Here is a 19,989-nt window from a genome sequence, read left to right on the forward strand (position 1 = left end):
AAAGCTCTGGAACGAAGGAAGAAGATAAGGGAAAGGGGCAGAGCGGTGCGGGGCCCCACGGGATGCGTGGGTGCGTCAGGCGCAAGTTTCAGCCGGTGCACCGACTGTAAACATTTACCTACTACTATCCGTCTAACCATCGAACCACATGTTGGTTCGCCATGTAAATCGAGTTTGAGGGTGAGCGTTGGACTTGGACATGCCCTAATTCCCTTCTTTAGATACGAATTGTCCTGACGTTAGCTGCAGGTTAAACGTCAACACGTTGTTAAGGATGCCGCTAGCCCTAATTGATAATCTCTGCCTGTGCGCACCACCTCGATTTTGATCGTGGGTGCATAACAGGTGTGGGAGTTCATGCCGCAAAGTATAAAGTTCAGATCAGGGGACGGTTGGTTTCGGTCATGTGTGAAGAGCTGCTGCCTACGACTAGCGGAACCATGTTGCTGTCCCAAGTTCACATCCCTGTAAACTGGTGGAGAGCATCTGCATTTTCTGTTGTAGCAACAGTTGGGCAGGCATTCAAGCACTTCTCTGTAAATAAACTGGTGATCAATCCATTGTCAATGGAGCCGCGTTGGGTATAGAGTATAGCTGTATAGACATTGCTGAACAGCTTGGATTGATCTCCACAAACTGTATCGACGAGGCAAATTGTCTGCCTCCGTTCCCAAAAAAAAACTTCACAAAGTGCGAATCAACCTGTAGTTGAGTTGGTTAGGTGGACAGTGGTATCCCCAATCCACCAGGGTTCAAATCCTGATGCTCGCATTATTCCTGGATTTATTTCAGGATTTCCGGCAATGCGCTTTCAGTGGGAGGAGACGTTCCCGTCGACGACGAGGCGCCTACGGTGACTTCGTAAATCTCAAGATGATATGTCGGCTCAGTCTCTCGAAGGTGCTCATAGGAGTAGGGTGTGCGTGTGTGCGTTCATAGGGATGAGTATATTCGCGTGTATATGAGCGCTTGTGTTTGTACTGATGCTAAAAAAACTTCACAAAGTGTTCAATTCTATTGCAAAGTCCAAACGGGAGGCAGTAAATAAATCGTTGCAACGAGCCAATTAACTGCCCTCGCAAAAAAAAAAGGAAAAAGCGAGCCAACAACTGCTTTCAGTAAGCTGGAGGGGAAGTTGAAGGGAGTAAACAGAAGATTTTGTTTGGGAAGGAAGAAAAAGAAATAAAATAGGGGCATTCCGAGAATTGAACTCGGGACCTCTCGCACCCTAAGCGAGAATCATACCACTAGACCAAATGCCCTTTGGGATCTACTATTACTGTGTCCTAGTATTAGAAACTTGCTGCAAGCCTGCATGGACCTGTTTGTGATCCCTTGAGTAATTAGCAGAAGGCATACCTAAGATCGTGAGCAATATCATCAATTCTAATTTTCTTAGAAAACTGCATTTATGCAATATGTAGTTCTTCTTAGTGTATAACCCCCTCATGGCTCAGGTCCAAGGCCTCAACAGAAAGACTAATGCCGTAAACCATTGCAGGCCAACTATAAGAAGAGTAGAAATATATACTTAATTTCTTGGAGTATGCGGTGATCAAGCTGTAGATCACCGTATATCCGGTGGATTAAATACGACATTCTTAATTTCTTGGAGTAGCTAGAAGTGGTTCGCATGTACACGATGAGAATGGAGTGGAGTCCAGCTAGCTAGTAAGTCAAGCACCAGGATATATTGCATTTCTGCATATATGTTTCTCTCAATTCAAGCGCCTAATGCATTATCAATTATATACAACTTGCAGCACCAACTAAAACGAATCAACAAATAAATCAATTTCATATCTCATGGTTATTACAATTAATGTACAGCAAGAACTGCAAACAAGCGGGTAAGCAAAATCAAAATCAAACACATAAAATGAAATCCTGCAAGAACCTAGACTATTTAATTTACAGCTTGCCGAACCAGCCTAGACAACACCGGGCCAATTTGATCATCTCGTGTGAGGCGATCGAGCGAGCGAGCATGCGTGTTCATCATGCAGAAACCCTAATGCACAGTATTGAGTTGGTAAGACTTCTGACCATGTCGCCGTCGGCTGAGGGTTGACCCGATCATTGCTGCTGGGACGAGAGCGGCCCGAAGATGTCGAGGAAGCCGGACGGCGAGCCGAGCGCCGACGCGCCGCCGGGGCTCAAGAAATGGTCGCTGGTCTGGTGCAGCCACGGGGAGACCATGGGCGCCTCGCCCTTGAGCGCCCCGCCGCAGAGCGGGCTGAGGTCGTGGAACAGGAACCCCGTCGTCGGCGACGGCGACGGCCCCGCCCACGACGGCGGCACGTTCTGCTGCTGCTGCTGCTGCCTCGTGGCCGTCACCGAGACGGACACCGCGGGGCCGGGCCGGTTGAGGGCGCGGGCCTTGACGCGCACCGGCTGCGCCGCCCTCCCGGCCCTGTCCGCCGCGGTCCTCGGGGAGGACGACGACGTGGACGCCCTCTCCCGCCCGTCCTCCCCGGCGACCTCCGGGCCGGTGAGCCGCTGCACGAGCGACATGAACTCGTGGGCCTCCACGTGGATCACCTTGGGGGACACCATGTAGATGATGACCGGCTTCCGGTTCTGCTGCTGCGCCTGCGACGACGGCGCCGGCGCCGGCTTGCCGATCTTGCGCGACGCGCCGTGCACGCCGAGGGCCCTGTGCCGGACGTCGGCGTTGTCGTAGCTCGTCGTGGTGGCCATAACAGAAGGGCGCGCACGGGCCGGCGACGACGACGGACAGATAGCTACCGGCCGGGGGCAATGGATAGGTGCGACTTTGGGGCAGGCAGGCGGACGCGGACGATCTGAGGGGGACAGCAAGAGGTTAAACGTACCGATCTTCTATCATCCGTGGGCGCGGAGTGGCTTATATAGCCATGGACAGCGTCCTCGCCTCCGGGCGTTTTAAAGGCGAAAATCGAATGAGACAAGAGTGGTGCGGCGTGGCACGTGCCTCGTGTTCCATCCTGTGTGGTCGCCTCTCTCCGCAGCCCTAGTTGTGCTCTATCGTCGTCGACACATGCATCATCTCTCTTTTTTTACTGCTCGAACAATCCCATTTGAAGTGCAATACCCCAGCTTTATTTACAGAGAAATATGATGTTTGGTAGTTACACGTTGCCTTTTGTTCAAGTCAATTTTCATTCTTCAATTTTTACTCTACGGTGTTGTCACCCCTTTGATTCACATGAATGGATGGAAGGACTAGAGGATACTTTTCTCCCATCTCAGCTTCAAGACAGAAGTAAATGAATGAAAAAGTCGACTCACACGGTCACACCTCGTTCCAAAATTCATGCGCACAAGGAAAAGAGACATACCATGTTGGGACCTCATTAGCTCTAGATCAAGCAAATACTCCCTCCGTCCCTAATATAAGACCTTTTTTGACACTACACTAGTGTTAAAAAATGTCTTACATTATGGGACAGAGGGATTTATTTTTGGATCAAGCAAATAGTTGTTCCAAGAAGGAAGTTTTAATTTCTCCACAATATGGACGTCTTCACAATTCATGACGTATATTTTTTTTTCTACAAATTAGGCGTCCAACCTTGTAGGGTTCTTTTTCCAATCCTCTATTCTACACATGTATTCCTATCTTATTTTTACAAAAAATATATAAAATTCTCCATTTCCCTATCCTATGAATCAGAGGAGTTCCTAAAAAGAAAGGGGATTTGGGTGTCCAGCACTAAAGGAAACAAAATACCAGTCTCTTAATTAAGTGGTGGTGGGAGCTTGAGAAGCAGAATGGCTTGTTGCAAGATATAGTGAATGTTGTGTATTACTACCATAATAATATTGTTGCATTTGTTAAATTTATATTATCCAATTCCCCCGATTGGATAGCCATCATGAAGTCGGAGATTTGTACGGTTGGATGGAGGGTGGCATTGAACAACGGAAAAATTGCTAGACTCTCGAAATATATCATGCGTGATAATGTACCTTGTACTTGTTGTGAGCAACATTCTCAGTTATTTGGAACGTTCGATGTGCAAGAGCGCGCTGTTTATCAATCATCTACTATGTCCCTTGTCTTTCTTTCAGGAGAAGCTTGTCTCATGTCTCGATTCAGTTAGCAATGGAAGGACTTGTGTACCAATCAATGTTCTTCCTTGATATAATAATCATGATGATACAAATTTAACTTTTATAGTAAGACCATGTACCAATTGCTGGAGAATGACCTTGCCGGGACAAACTATAGTTGGATCTCGGAAGCTAAGACCCCCTTCCTTCCCCTTAAAATCCAAATCTTCCTTTGGCAACTATTCGAGGGTGATATTTTTACTAGGGACGTTATTAGGAAAAGGTGCTGGCATGGGAATCCTATATGTTCCTTGTTTCTTCTGGGTTTGTTTTTTATATTCATATGTGTACTAACTTGGTCTGGCAATTCTATATTTGGTGCTACATATATGTGTTTTTCCTGTAAGTGTGAAATCTAGTATGTTGTTGTTCTCTAGCAGTTTGCTAGGAAATCTAGAATGTGCACAACAAAGTAGCATTTTGACAAAATCCTGATCAAACCTGCCTTTGAGATTGTGTCCTTTGCATGTTCGTATCTACTATGTTGGACAGATATTCGGAAGCGAGAAGATATGGACGCCTTGACGCAAGGTGATGAAATGATCCTTCCAAATGGTGTGACCATGATGTGCATGTGCATGCATGGATGGGGTGATACTTGGATATCGGTTTGTGGCGCTCGACTGATTCCTCATGCTGGTTGTTGATCTAGATTGTGGACAATGTTCGTTCCTTTTACTTAGTCGATGTTGTGTTGTTGGTCCTTGCGACGCCCGTTGGCCAAGTAATTTCTGTTAAACTTTGTTCGCTAATACTTTGGTGTTTTCATGTTTTTCGCCTTTAGTTTATGTGCCAGTTGGGGCATACATCCCAGGGCTCAAACTTGCTTCTTCCTTTCCTGCTCCTTGTTGTTATTGTAAAAACCATTTACATAAATTTTAAAATAAAACTCTTTACATTTCTTGAGAAAAACTCCATTTGAACAGCAACACCATAGTAATCTCCTAATGGCACAATGATACTATGTTCGAGAATATAAGGTGCCCACGCTTTTCAAGATTTAAGTTACGACCATAAACTTAATCCATGAAATATGGGTTATGTGTCATGAAAATAATATTATTAAATTCGTATTTGAAAGAAGTTTTTTAACGGTGTAATTTTCAGTAACATGATTTGCGTGTTATTGATCTAGTTGATGATCAAAGTTAAATCTCAAAAAGTATGTGGGTCTCATATTCTTGAACGGACTATTTGGTAGCCACAACAGATCCTGCCCCCGAATGACGCAACAAACCTTTTGACAATGCGCATCCTCCCCGCGGGGCCAGCCCGCAGCCGCAGGAAGGATTGGGCCGACCAGCGGAAGGACGACCGGGCAAGGCGAGGTGGAGTGCTCCGGGCCACCAAACCACCCAGAAAAACCGATTTAAAAACGCAACTCGACGGCCCCTCGCCATTATCATATGCTCGCCGTCCACGTCGGCTGAGCAAGCAGAGGAGGGAGAGGCGCCCGTCGATGGTGGATTGGACGCAGACGCGGGGCACTTCACCTCGCGCCATTGGCTCCCCGGAACCGCACACAAAGTCAGCTCGCACATGGCGACGACTAAGGGATCGGGATCCGTCGCCCGGCTAGCTGTGGCTATCCCAGTGGCGGATCGCAAGTTGAAACATGCGTGCGCGTAGTTGTTTTTGCAGCAGGACGGCCGGCCGGCCGGCCGGCGATGGATCGCGCGGCGGCGACGTGGCGCGCGTGTTGGGGATTCATTTTCTGGCGGGGCCAGGATGCCATTGTGACGGACGTGCACGTAGCGAGGGGCGCGCGGGGGGTACGACGTTTCGTACGGCGGGGGGCGGTCAAGCACACGATCGGCGACCGTGGCGAAGGATGACGGCTTGACTTGACGGCGGAAGAGACGAGGGAGGAATTTCGGAGGACGGTCGTACGACGAGCTAGCGCATGCATGCATGCATGGCGAGATTTGAACACGTTTTTTCGCTTGCATTGCCTGCGACGGCATTCCGCTTCCTAGCTAGAGCCACTATTTAATTATGCCTTTGATCGATGGTGGCGAAGTTTGGACAAGATAGGGGTGTTTGATTAGGTTAGGTGATGAATTTACGGCCCAATCGTAGCCAAGATATCAACTAGTAAAACGCTTGACACGGTAGGTATCCTCTTTTAAAATGGTAATAAAAATGACGCATTTGACGTATACACCACGGATGGCTTGACCTTCGAAAGAACCACGCACCTACGAACGGGTTAATAAGGCGTGTAATATATATATGCCGTGCGTCAACGTCACAGATGAGTGTGGTTCTGATCGATTTACCACCAAAAGCCAGGGCCCTTTTGGGTACCTTCGGGGCTGCTTCAATCTGTACGCGCGTACCCTACCGGCGGGCGCGCGGAGGCATCAGCAGGTAGAAAGCGCAACGTAGGACGTCTCTCTCACGGCCGCCGCCATGGCGCGCATTTCTCTTCCCCCCACCATCATCCGATATTGTAAATGATTCTGTCAGCGGCAGGGTTGTTGCAAACTTGTATTAGTAGCGATTGTTTCTGAGCTAGGCGCGCATATGATACGCCGTACGTCTCTTTCCCCCGGTTTGACAATGCGGGGCCAGCAGGGGACGTGGATTCGGCTAGGCGAGCACACAATAGAAGCCGTGCAAGAAAGCGTTGCGCGCAGCAGGGATAGATAGAGGAAGCCGGGTCGCGATGGGGTTAGCACGTTGCAATTTAATTAAGTAATAATCGCTTTTGAAGGGTTCCAGGAAGATACTGGATGCGCTTTCTATTTTGAAAAGGAGGTGCCACTGAAATGAATGATCTCTCGCCCGGAGGCTGATCGAGGTGGCCTTTCCGGTTTGGGTTAAGCTCCAAAAGGGATCCGCGAGGTTTCGCACGCAGGATCAGAAGTGCGACGCGGGTAGCATATCGACAGTACAACCTGTTCGAGAACGTACCTGGGGCCGGACGAAACGTTCGGGGTCAATCCACCCCGGTGACTTTTGCCGGCTGCTGCATATTTTCTTTTGGGAAAAAAATAAAAATACTATCTGGCACCTGCAGTTTTTACATAAAGTTCTTTTTTTTTTCTTAAGGGTGTTTTTTCTTCCTGCAGTTTCTTGCGGGTGTGCTTACAAAAGGCTTTCACCTGCTACCTGACATTTAGGCCACGCACCACGACAATTCTTTAGTTGTAGCATGGCAATCTCTATCTTATAGCATGACAATTCTCTATGTTGTGACATGGTAATTTTCTGGACATGTGTGGCAGTTTTCTCTTTTGTACCATGGCAATCCTCTTATTTCTAGCAAGCATGACAATTCCTAAACATTTGTCATGACCTAATACCTAGCTATAGCCTAGCAATTCTCTTCGTACACAATATGGCAAAAACCTGAACATATGGCAAGTTTCTCTGGTTGCAGAATGGCGACTCTCTGTGTGAAACATAGAGCATCCAAGCGTCAACATGTATAGAACATAACTAAAGATGGTGTTTAGTCATGACTAAATTTCTGAGGTTGCATATCAAAGTTTCAGACTTCCAGTCAACTACTACAGGTGTAGCAAGCATAGAAACTCAACTGGAAATAAGGTTCCCTTAGACTACCAGTGAATGGATAGCTTGGAGCTGTCAACTGCCCGTCAAGAAAATCATGGAATACAAACAGCACCCTTGCAATGGGAGAGAACAGATAGCTGAAAATGAAGCTTATTAGCCTTGGCGTTGCAATTTTTGTATGCGCAGATATCTTTGGGTTACGCGAGTAAAGCAAGTGATTGCACAGAAAGATAATATACATCTAATGCACATGCAGAGCAAATGATAGCAGAAATCATAAAGTCGATACTGGTCAACCCCCATATCCTTGGAGATGCGAAATTGAAGATCAAGGGGTCCCAAGACTTGGCCTCAGACCTGAAGGAGGCTTATCTCACTCTTAAGTCCACATCAGTTTGAGACCCGAGAAACAAATATCAAAACTGCAAATACAGTATATGGCGAAATCATGATAGTCCTCACACCCCGCTTGGCATCGGTGTAATCCTGATAGTCCTATCTTACAAGCCACAAGCGATTTCCGGCCTGAAAAAAAAAAACCGCTGGGCGGAGATGTGTATCATATACCGGTCAGATACAAGCGTAATGGGAAACCAGAGTAAACATTACAGGCCCAAAACGGCAACCAAGCACGGTATTTAGAAGAGAAAAACGATAGCCCAAGACAAACGACCACACCTCACCTTTCCTAAGAATGCTTAATGCTACCATGTGCATACTTCTATATGTGTTGTTGAGCTTATCCTGACATATCCAAAACTTTCTGCTGCGTGAAGAACACTGGGTTTAATTTTGGGGTTCTAGTTTATACAGAACAAAAGAAATTGGAGAAAACTATTCTACCAGGGTAAGTTATAGAAACACTTTTCTACTTTGGATACATTATCTCCAGCACACCCCCCAGCCTCCATCAAGTTGACAAAGGATTGATGAAACTTTATAAAATTATGTTGACACAATAATAGAGGGATAGAAATATAAGAAACCTCTACAAGACCAAGTGTTACACAACTTGCTCAATATCAAGTCCTAAATGTCTTTGGCATGATGACACTTAATGTAGTTTGAGGTCAACCAATATTACAGTGTAACCTCGCTGCCACCACCTTTTTTTATTTAGTTCTATTTAAATAAGGGCTTCTCTTCCCTTTTTCAAAGAGTCATTTTCCACGCTTTTCAAAGTATGATGTAGATGAATATAAGCAAAAGTACATTCTCATCCATGGCACAGTTGCGAATTGTGGTACAGGCAAGGATGTTCGGTCAAGATACCCTAGGTAAGGGAAGTTTCATTCTGAATAAGGGCTAAGTGAATTGTGGTACAGGTAAGGGCTAAGTGAATTGTGAATAAGGGCTAAGTGAATTGGCACTGAATTGTGGTACAGGTAAGGGCTAAGTGTACTATTGGACATTAAGCCTTTCCAGCTGAAGTTTCATTCTGAATCTGTGCCATCTGAAATATCAAACCCTAACTCTTGCTAGTTCAGTTCATGTTTTATGAGAAATACTTGCTCCAATTCACGGCTGGCATAAATGTTCTATGCATTAACAGATAATGGAGTAACAAAAGAGGATAAGTTCCAGTACTGGTTGTCACTTGTCAAGTCTTGGCCAACAAAAATTCCATTATGTGGCAGCATAGTTTTTCATATTTTGGTTAGGATGGAAATTGGCACTGAATTAAAACATCCAATATCCACCTAGAGGTAAAAAGGAACATCCCCTTCCATGAAGAACTAAGAGTTGTCTACTAAGATTCTTCCTATTTGCTTATACAGCTCATCGGGTCACAAGAACCAAGCATCTCATATTCTCATAGTAAAAAGCCGATCCACAGTTTACAAAGAAAGTCACAAGGTCCATGGTAGCAATCAAATGAGAGGTTGATAATTAAGGTAGCTTGAACTTGGATCTTGTATAATTGACTCCAAATTGTCATTCACAGTTTCAGCTAGGCAAGCCAACTAATAATGTGTGAAGCATGCATGAAAATTAAGTCATTCAAATTAACAGAAGTGGGCAGCAAACTTATACTTAGAATTCCACCAAGAGTAAGGATCACATACATCATAAGTAGCTAACCACATCAATAGATACACTCGCTACATATCATCCATAAACACTTGAATTGCTTTACAATCCAATAACTACACAATAAGCATAATCAACACAAGCTAAACCAATTAGCAGTGCCAGCAACAGTAGTACCACCACAAAGTCCATCCAGAACCAATGTGTGGTGTCGTAAATCTGAACCAGAAAAGGCTTCACTAAATGCACAACAATAGAGTTCTGAAAGAGGATCACAGTACCTGTACATCATATGTGGGCAACTAGGACAAACACCTTGGCCATAAGCAGACTAACAAAATATATAACATATATGAAAGTTGTGAGCTGACCAAATTTTAGTCGAAATTCAGTCCCAACTAAATTGAGCAATGCGGATAATATAGGATTCAACCATGGGACATGGCGTATAATGATTATTACTGTTATAGGGGGATTCAGCTGCAGTACTGCATCTGCACTGAACACTTGGCAAGACAAATTTTCAAACATTTAAGATATGTACCATTAGACATTTGGTATGTTGTTATTGAAGAGACTTCTAAAGTAACTGCAAAGTGCAAACAATACACAATAGCTCTGTAACTGATATTAGTATAAAAATCCTCAAATAAGGTATGCACCTGGCATGACTACCACATCCTAGACCACATAAACAATACCATATGATCGGAAGCGCAGCAATCCCACAAGTGTATACTAACGATGGTTCACCAATCCATCCCAGCACAAATCACAGGGCTCACTGACTAGAAGTCCATCTGCAGCCATTTCTTGTAGTAGACACAAGAAATTGACTCCAAATTGTCATTCACAGTTTCAGCTAGTCAAGCCAACTAATAATGTGTGAAGCATGCATGAAAATTAAGTCATTCAAATTAATAGAATTGCGCAGCGAACTTATATTTAGAATTCTACCAAGAGTAAGGATCACATACATCATAAGTAGCTAACCACATGAAAGAAACACCAGATAAACTATTCCTAGTGTAGATGAGAGATACACACTAAACGGTCAACAATCATGGACTGTCATTGTATGCTAGAAAGCGAATTCATACCAGTGTTCTGTAAACCACCAATTGGCATGCAGTGAAATGGGACAGGCCTGAGTCCAGACTTCTTAACCCTTTCATTATTAATAGACAAACAAATTATGTGAATACTACATAACCGGCCACCAATTAAACAATCCAACACAGAAAGGTATGGAATATATGTCTTATTATTGCACAAAGTATCCATTAATTACATTGGTAAGGATCTACATCAATATATAGACTCGCTACATATCATCATAAACACTTGAATTGCTTTACAGTCCAACAACTACACAAGAAGCGTAATCAACAGAAGCTAAAACCAGTTAGCAGTGCCACCCACAAACACCATCCAGAATCAATGTGTGGTGTCGGAAATCTGAGCCAGAAAAGGCTTCACTAAATGCACAACATTAGATTTCTGAAAGAGGATCACAATACATGTACATCATATGTGAGCAACTAGGACAAACACCTTGGCCATAAGCAGACTAACACAATATATAACATATATTATGAAAGTTGTGACCTGACCAAATGTTAGTCGAAGTTTACAGTCCCGACTAAATTGAGCAATGCAGATAATATAGGATTCGACCATGGGACATGGCGTATAATGATTTTTACTGTTATAGGGGGCTTCAGCTGCAGTACTGCAGCTGCTTGTGAAGCTGCACTGAACACTTGGCAAGACAAATTTTCAATCCATTTAAGATATGTACCATTAGGCATTTGGTATGTTGCTATTGAACAGACTTCTAAAGTAAATGCAAAGTGCAAACAATACGCAATAGCTCTGTAACTGATTATCAGTATAAATACTCAAATAAGGTATGCACCTGGCATGACTACCACATTCTAGAGCACAAAAACAACACCATATGATCAGAAGTACGGCAATCCCACAAAGTATACTAACGACGATTCACCAACCCATCCCAGCACATTTCACATGCTGAAGAGGGCTCCCTGCCTAGAAGTCCATCTGCAGCCACTTCTTGTAGTAGACGCAAGTGGTTGGCGAGATGACCCCATCCGGCGAGCACTCATCGATCCTGGGACAAACCCCACATGGAATCCCTTCTATCATGCCGCCCTGCGGCGCGCCACCCCGCCGGTAGCACACCCTCCCGGCTCTGACAGCGCTAAACTCCCCCTCCCCTGTGCTCCTGCACTCCTCCAGCACCCTGTCAAGCGCCATGGTCTGCAGGATGTCCCTGATCTGGTCGATAGCGTACCCTGCCCTGGGGTCTTCCCTCTCGACGCCCTTGTGGACCATGTCCGGGGTGGCAGCGCCGAGCCTGTCAATCTGGTCCAGGCACCTGCGGCGCACGGCCGCCACGGCGTCGGTATCGAGCTGGCCGTTGTGATACCAGGTTCCGCCGGTGATCTCGGGGGAGGGCTCGATGCGGGCGTCCATGAAGACCTTCTTCCCGCGGTGGCGGACATCCGTGACCTCCTTGAGGATGCCCCGCTGGACGAGGGCGCGGGTGAGCTTGGTGAGGGTCGGGGCGGCGAGCTTCATCGCGTAGCGGATGTCCTGGCTCCACATTCCCTTGTTGCCCGCCTCGTAGATGCGCTTGTAGACCTCCCGCTCCGGCCCCGGGAGGTTGTTGAGGATGGAGGCAGGCAGGATCTCCGGCGCGGAGGCGGGGGCGGGGGCGGGGGCGGAGGTGGATTTGGAGGCCGGAGAAATGACGGGCTTGGCATCCGGTTGGGCTGGCATGCCCGAGGACGGTTCCAGCGGGCGCTTCCGCGGCGGCATGGCGGGGCGACGAGGAGCCGGCGGCGGCGGCGGCGGTTGGGTTTGGAGGAGATGAAATCGTGGGGGTTTGGCTGGGTCGCCGTCGGGATCCCACGGTTCCTTCACTTCATCTGGGCCTTCTAGCTGAAGATAGAGGCCGAGTGGAAAGACTAGTCGAGAGAATTTGTGGGCCGGACAACTGAGAAAATACTCTGAGCTTCCGAAAAGAGCATTCTCCAAATTTCATATATGCGTAGATGCGCGAATACATTCTAAATATGCCACGTTGTAAAAAAAATGTTTTCATCCATCGGCTTTCCGAAAAACTAGCGAGCTAAAACATAAAATAGTAGTGCTCTTAATTTGTAATCACAAAAATGTATCCGTTTCATCTACGTATGCATGTGCATGCAAGGTTAAAAAAAGTATGCAAGTTCAAAAAAAAATATGCAGGTGCATTTTTGGAACTAAGTGTTGACGCATTGGAGTGCTTGTAATCGTCGCTAGATGGTCTACGAATTTGGATGTAATTTTTATTATTTTAGTATTATTTGTACTATTATGATTAAAGATGAATAGATCGAAAGTTCTACCCCAAAAACAAGTGTTGATGCATTGATTATTTTTTAGAATTGCCTGAAATGCAGAGAGAAGTTCTCTTCAAGAGCATCACACTTCTAAAAGCATATCAAACTAAAACAACAATGATTTTGATAATGTATTTTCCTTTACAACTCCGTCATGATGTTTTGCGGTGCAATTCACCAAGTGGAGACAAGGTGGTCATTGGGCTCGTCAACCATCGAGATCGTATGTGTTGGTTCCTGTTACTCTACATGTTGGATAATTCATTCATTCACTCGATGTTGTTGTACATGTTCGATAGCTTGCACACGATGTCATGACTTACTGCAGGACCGAGGGCGGGCTATCCACGCACATACATTGTTGGATGAAGCTCAAGGGGTAGTTGTGTGGGACGACCTGTACTGGTTCTGGCTCCAGTATCGTGAATTTGGAATAGATGGTTTTGAAAAACTTGTTGAACATATGATTATCACATTATATTTGAACTATGGTTGTACTAGAGATATTTGCATAGATGGATTGTGCTATTTCCTATCATTACTTTGAGTGTTGCGGGCTTGGTTTAGTAAAACGGACAAAATATCATCCGTTTTATGTAGATTATGTCTGAACTTTGCTTATTTTCATTGTGTTTGATAAAAATCGTTCGGTTTGTTGAAATGTATATGGGCATGGTTACATGGCCGACTCCCGTATCACTGTCTGTGGACTAGTCCCCACCGGGCCGTGGACGGGTACATTGTCCGATTTGGAGGTCAAGGTCGGAGATGTCCTAAGCCTTGCAGTATTTGGAAATCCAATTAGGCTCCCAGGTGCACGTGCTCTTGCCCGCGAAAAATGGGTTTTTGAAATGTCAAAAAAAATCCAACAAAATTTTGATGTGTTTATAGTCACATCCAAATGCTACCTGCAAATTATTAGGAAAAAATGTTAAACATTTTGCCCTGTAAAAAAACGAATACCAAATGTTACAACCAAATTTGTTTGTTCACGGACGAAACATGTTGCTCCGTTTCGCATGAAAATTATCAAGCATGCTTACGACACTAATCGGTACCCGAGCATCTACAAAAAATCAGAAAAAGTTAATTTTGCTTTTTTTTCAAATTTACTGTTCATGTGGAGCAAATGCACCCGGAGGCCAAAATGCCCTCCAGAAGTTTCTATTTCTAAATATAAGACGCCTCCTTGGCGAAAGTGCTGAATTGAGCTCGAGCGCACAGACTCTCATTATCTCTCACGTTGTTTCTCTGCAAGATTCGGACATCCGAGTGTATAAGCAGGTGTATTTCAAATAGTATATGTCCCATCAATCTGTTGCGTGGCCCACTATGGGCCAACATTTATTAAGCCTGTTGCTGTCACGTAGAGTCAGGACAGATGGATCGCTAACGAGCTGAGCCATTTTCTCCGACCCCAAGCCTTCCACCGCCAATTGTTCCTTATCTCAGAATTCAAAACAGATCAAGGATTAGATCCTAACCAATTTCTGCCTACAGCTCACACGAGTAATACTGCCACGTACAAATAGGGCATGAAGTTTAGATGCACATCAATTGTCGTTCAGTCTAAAATTCGCGTACCATATCAGTCCCGTTGAGCCAATTCTTTGTCCATAGAGGAAATAGGAGATCATTACACCACAAATAACACACGCATGTTGACATACAAGTATCTTTTTTACTCTAAAGATATGTTGTTATACAGTTTCATGATGTCATTGCTGGCAAATTTCAACAGCAACTCAATTGCCCAAGTTGGAATTATGCCCAAAAAACAATTCCATAACTAAAAACTCTTTGTGATGCACAACTGGAGGGAATTCGAGCCCAACTGTCTAACCATTTGGCATGAGCGCCGACTCAAGCCCCTGCACCCAGTCTCATTTCAGCCGGCTTGTACAAAAAAAATCTCGAGTGACCCTGTACACTATGGTTCTTGCAGCGAGGAGGTTTGCATGGTCTCCCAATCTCTTTCATTATTGCGGGCGCCCACAGTTAACTTGACCATGCCGCCTCTAAATGAACTCGCTGATTCAATGTGAATCCTACTTACAAATGACACCCCAGTTTAGTCAGTACCGCATCATATAACTTCCACACTGTTGTTTCATGTCCAGCTTCAAGCACACGAACGAGTCAGTGTACTTCTAAAAAGAAATGTACTGGATGCACTTAGCTTTTCCTAAACACCTTAATCAGCATAAAGTTCCACTACATTCTATTTCTTGGTAATCACCAAATCACACAACACTTATTTCTAAAGGTTATTGCGACTTCAGTTCTGACATGGAGGGAGCGTACATCCTACGAGCAATGCCGCAACTTAGCCCTTTAAAAAGTCTGCGAATAGCATTTCTATTTCAACGATTTGTAGCTTTCCTACAAATTACAAAGTGCAACCTGATGTCCTTTAAAAACTTATAAGAATTTTTCTGAATATATTTCACTAGTGTCTTTTTTCTATTTAAAAGGGAGTTTTACCAGTTGACCACAGCTTTGCTCAATGCAATTGAAGTGAAAATAACTGGCGGCTGCTACATATTTCTGTCAAAAATGCATAACACACCTTCTAAGTACAGTCTTACCACACTGCAGCAATGAATGTTTCCGCACATCTACTAAAATTATTATGTCAAACACTAACCTCCTTGCCCACCATGGTGCTTGCGGATTGAGTTTCCCCGCAGACAGCTCCAATTCCGGCGGGGAGTTCTCCTTCCCGGAGCCCACACCAGCAGCCAGCTCACAGACCTGCCCTTCGGCACTAATGGCTGCTGTCGACACCTGATGGACATCAATGGCATCCGCGGCCACCGGTGTCCTAGACGGACCCCTCAAGTATTACGTGTCGTCCACCTCCTCAATCTACGGAAATTCGGCGAGAACTTGATTTCAATCACCACTGATGCAGTGCAGTTTCAGATCTGAAAAAAGTACGATCAGAGAGACAAGAACATGTACTCACCAGCCGTACACATCAATGTGCTTGTGCGAGGGCTAGTGGATCGTCTCACCAAAATTCAGTGAAAGGGAATGGTTGTGACTCCCCCTGTGCTCTGCAATGTACCACCCATCGTCCTCTGCCCGTAGCAGTCTTATCAGAGCCGGGCATTCGCAACGACAAGACCTCGTGTTCTCAACACCAGCTTTATCCTACATATGTATTTTATTTTATCAGAGCAATAACAATCATGAATCAATTAAAAATCAACCCCAATTAAATGAATGCCAAATAAGTAACCATAGTGCTCCACATGTCATACGTACCGAGCATCCGCATACTATTTCCTGCATGCATTTCGTTCTCTAAACATTCAACCTGCTCTTTCCATGTCAAATCCAAAAACCCCTTTCCCAAGAATACAAGTCCTATAAATTATACGCCTCGTCAAGTGAGTCGATACTTGTCCCAAGCGCTGGAGTGATAACATTATTGCTCGGGTTCTTTGCAAACATCCTAACTGCCTTCTTGAAAGCGCTCACGCGATATGGGCAAGGTGCCATGCTGGAGGCAGCAGCACCAACCGCAACCTGACTACTTGCCTCAATTAACTCGAACCAGTAAAAAACATGTTGCACTCCCAATAAATAAATTACTAGACCATCAAAAACTGTTATTTCCAGTAAACAACATCCATCATGGACCATCCAGGTAGGACTCTTTCAGTTGCATCAATCAACTGAATTAACTGAATCCAGTAAACAACATGCTGCACTCTCAACTAATGAATTAATATACAGTGCAAAATTCTTATTCCAGTAAACAACATCCATTAGTCTAACTGGATCATTCACCCAGGATTTCAAAAGCAACTTACAGTAATCTGGATTCTAAATGGGCAAAATTAACTCTAAGCAGCTAAAGAAAAAATGAAACGTATTTTCCTCACCTCTAATTCCAGATAGAAGCATGTGGATTCATCTTTCTAGTTCAGAGCTTCGAGGCCTGACACGAGCTGTCCCTCATTCACCACCGCTGCTGTGTCCATCGCGCAGATCCATGCTTCCGCGCTCACTGTCGTAGGCCAGTGTATTGTCTGTCCATACGTTTGGGAAAGTGCATGGGTGTGCCCATCTCGGTGCTCTGCTATGTACCATTCATTGTCCTTTGTCCGCAGTAGTCTGATGAGGGCTAGGCATTCACACCGGCAGGAACGAGTATTTTCAACAATTGGCTTCCCCTGATGGAACAAACAAAAAGTCAGATTCAGTCACAGGCATTTTCAAATCTGTTCTCTATGAAAAACTAGTAATCAATTTCTGCTATAACATTAGCCGTACCACGCATCCACGGACTATCTCTTGCATACACTTAGTCCTGCTAACGTTTAGCCTGCTCTTTACATATCGTATTCCAAATCCTTTCTCCCAAGAGTACAAATTGTAAAAGTCATAAGCTTCTCCGAGCGTGTCAAAACTTGTTCCAATCTTTGGCACCATAACTGTCACCTGGATGCTCGGCAAATTCCCTGACAGACTTCTCCAGCGCCGTGACCCTGTCCGGGCAAGGAGGCCTTCCTAGAGCAGCAGCACCTACACGCACTCTGCCCAGTCACAGCAGAGAAACAATCAGGTGGTGTTTTCTGCTACATCCATTTGTTATGAAATTCCAGTCCACAAAATTCTGAGCTACACTAACATCTTACAAAATTGCAGTTCATGCTATATTATCCTAAACAAGTTTATAAAACCTTCCCACACACGTATATATACTGCTGGTGTTCATGCTATTTAATCACGGTTATGTATACTGTTCCACCCTCATTTCATCAGTTACTGCTTGCATATCTGACAGGACACACACATTTGCAGTGCCAAATTTTGATGCAATTCAGATGGTAAGTTGTAGTACCTTTGCATCCACCCTGGTGATTATGGGTCAATTTGCTCTATTGAGTGCTCGGAGCACTGAGCAATGTCCGCGCCTCCTGCCTCCGCCCGACAGATCTGCCCGTCAGCACTTGAAGCGGCCGGTGCTGGATCCTCAACCTCAGCCACCGCGGATACTGGGAAGTGGGAACCGCACGGGCTCCATTGCCCTGTTGTTATCATTCACCTCTTCCAGGAGCGTTCTACTTAATCAACCCAAAAATTTAAGCTACGGAATCTAGATCAGTACCCAAAATCCAAGTCAAAACCATTGAAAATAATGGCCCAAATAGCAGATCCCAACCTGTTTATCGGCTGCAGTAAGAACTCCATGGTCGCCGGAGCGTGTCCGAGGTTGCTGCACCGCCCAGTCGCCGTCGCCGGAGTCATTATCTCCACCTCTTCATCGACCGGGACGAGAGGCAAATCCAACTTCACTCCCGTAACCAGCGACTGACCCAACTACTGCATTAAGTGCGGGCACTGCCGGCGCTAGCGGAAAGCATCCTACCTGATCCACGGATCAGGACGCCGGCGACAAGCTCGAGCCACGGCTCAGGCACGCACAGGCGACGCCGTGCACCCCTCCGTCCACCTTGCCCCATCTGTCAGACGCGTATTGTGCCGTATATCCTAATTTTCCATCGTCGGCATGGACCCGCCAACTGTCTATAGCATTTAATGCGACGAATCTCGTAGCAATTCTGGACGGGCGTGATTCCGAGCTCCTGTGAGCTCACCATCACATACTCCGCGTCCGCCTCGGTTCAATTTAATATATTCAGAAACAGGGTACTAATACTAACGACGATCCACCAATCCATCCCAGCAAAATTCACGTGCCGAAGAGCCCTCGCCGCCGCCTAGAAGTCCATCTGCAGCCACTTCTTGTAGTAGACGCAAGTGGTCGGGGAGATGACCCCATCCGGCGAGCACTCATCGATCCTGGGACAAACCCCGCACGGAATCCCATCCATCATGCCGCCCTGCGGCGCGCCGCCCCGCCGGTAGCACACCCTCCCGGCTCTGACAGCGCTGAACTCCCCCTCCCCGGTGCTCCTGCACTCCTCCAGCACCCTGTCAAGCGCCATGGTCTGCAGGACGTCCCTGATCTGGTCGATCGCGTACCCTCCGCTGGGGTCTTCCCTCTCGACGCCATTGTGGACCATGTCCGGGGTGGCAGCGCCGAGCCTGTCAATCTGGTCGAGGCACCTGCGGCGCACGGCCGCCACGGTGTCGGTGTGGAGCTGGCCGTTGTGGTACCAGGTTCCGCCGGTGATCTCGGGAGAGGGCTCCATGCTGAAGTCCATGAAGACCTTCTTCCCGCGGGGGCGGACGTCCGTGACCTCCTTGAGGATGCCCCGCTGGACGAGGGCGCGGGTTAGCTTGTTGAGGGTTGGCGCAGTCAGCTTCAACGCGAAGCGGAGGTCCTGGCTCGACATGCCCTTGTTGCCCGCCGCGAAGATGCGCTCGTAGACCTCCCGCTCCGGCCCCTTGAGGTTGTTGAGGATGGCGGCAGGGGGCTGAACCTCCGAGGCGGGGGCGGGGCGGGGGCGTCGGTGGATTTTGAAGCCGGAGATATGTTTGGCTTGACGTCCGGTTGGGCTGGCATGCCCGGGGAAGGTTCCAGCGGGCGCTTGCGCGGCGGCATGGCGAGGGCGACGAGGAGCGGGCGGCGCCGGCAGCTGGGTTTGGAGGAGATGAAATCGCGGGGGTTTGGCTGGGTCTTGCCGTCATGTTTTAAGATAGAAGAGGCCGCGTGAAAAGACTAGTCGAGAAAACTTGCGGGCCGCGCAACTGAGGAAAGTTTTTTTAGCTTCCGAAAAGAGCATTTTCCAAATTTCTTATGCGTAAATGTGTGAATACTTTTTTTATCTCAAATGATAAGTGCCACACATATGGCACAGAGCAATCTGATTCTGACGTTTTTTACAGCTAAAGTTGTTATCCGAAAAGAAAAAAACAAACCTAAAAAACTAAACTTGTCATACGAAAACAAAGTTGCCATCATCGCGTCCCTGATCTTGCCATAAAAAAAATTCAGAGTTCTCATGTGTTT

At 46.1% G+C, this 19,989-nt stretch overlaps 2 protein-coding genes, 1 non-coding gene and 1 pseudogene across 3 annotated transcripts; all 4 read right to left on the reverse strand.

The window, feature by feature from the left end:
• Positions 1 to 1,190: 1,190 nt before the first annotated feature.
• Positions 1,191 to 1,262, reverse strand: TRNAP-AGG. The gene has a single exon. It is a non-coding gene; the product is annotated as a tRNA-Pro (tRNA).
• Positions 1,263 to 1,770: 508 nt separating this feature from the next.
• LOC119330950 (protein MKS1-like) lies at positions 1,771 to 2,839 on the reverse strand. The gene has a single exon (XM_037604102.1). The coding sequence runs from the start codon at positions 2,698 to 2,700 to the stop codon at positions 2,077 to 2,079; it is 624 nt and encodes a 207-aa protein (XP_037459999.1). The 5' UTR covers positions 2,701 to 2,839; the 3' UTR covers positions 1,771 to 2,076.
• An 8,134-nt stretch (positions 2,840 to 10,973) lies between these two features.
• On the reverse strand, positions 10,974 to 12,604 carry LOC119327347 (DNA-directed RNA polymerase III subunit RPC6-like). Its single transcript, XM_037600467.1, has one exon. The coding sequence runs from the start codon at positions 12,490 to 12,492 to the stop codon at positions 11,701 to 11,703; it is 792 nt and encodes a 263-aa protein (XP_037456364.1). The 5' UTR covers positions 12,493 to 12,604; the 3' UTR covers positions 10,974 to 11,700.
• A 6,189-nt stretch (positions 12,605 to 18,793) lies between these two features.
• On the reverse strand, positions 18,794 to 19,581 carry LOC119329010 (annotated as a pseudogene).
• Positions 19,582 to 19,989: the final 408 nt, after the last annotated feature.

The sequence above is a fragment of the Triticum dicoccoides genome, chromosome 7A (genome assembly GCF_002162155.2).
Source record: "Triticum dicoccoides isolate Atlit2015 ecotype Zavitan chromosome 7A, WEW_v2.0, whole genome shotgun sequence".
Classification (NCBI taxonomy): domain Eukaryota; kingdom Viridiplantae; phylum Streptophyta; class Magnoliopsida; order Poales; family Poaceae; genus Triticum; species Triticum dicoccoides.

Coding starts and splice junctions, on each gene's coding strand:
- LOC119330950 (XM_037604102.1), bottom strand. CDS start 2,700: ATGGCCACCACGACGAGCTACGACAACGCCGACGTCCGGCACAGGGCC.
- LOC119327347 (XM_037600467.1), bottom strand. CDS start 12,492: ATGCCGCCGCGGAAGCGCCCGCTGGAACCGTCCTCGGGCATGCCAGCC.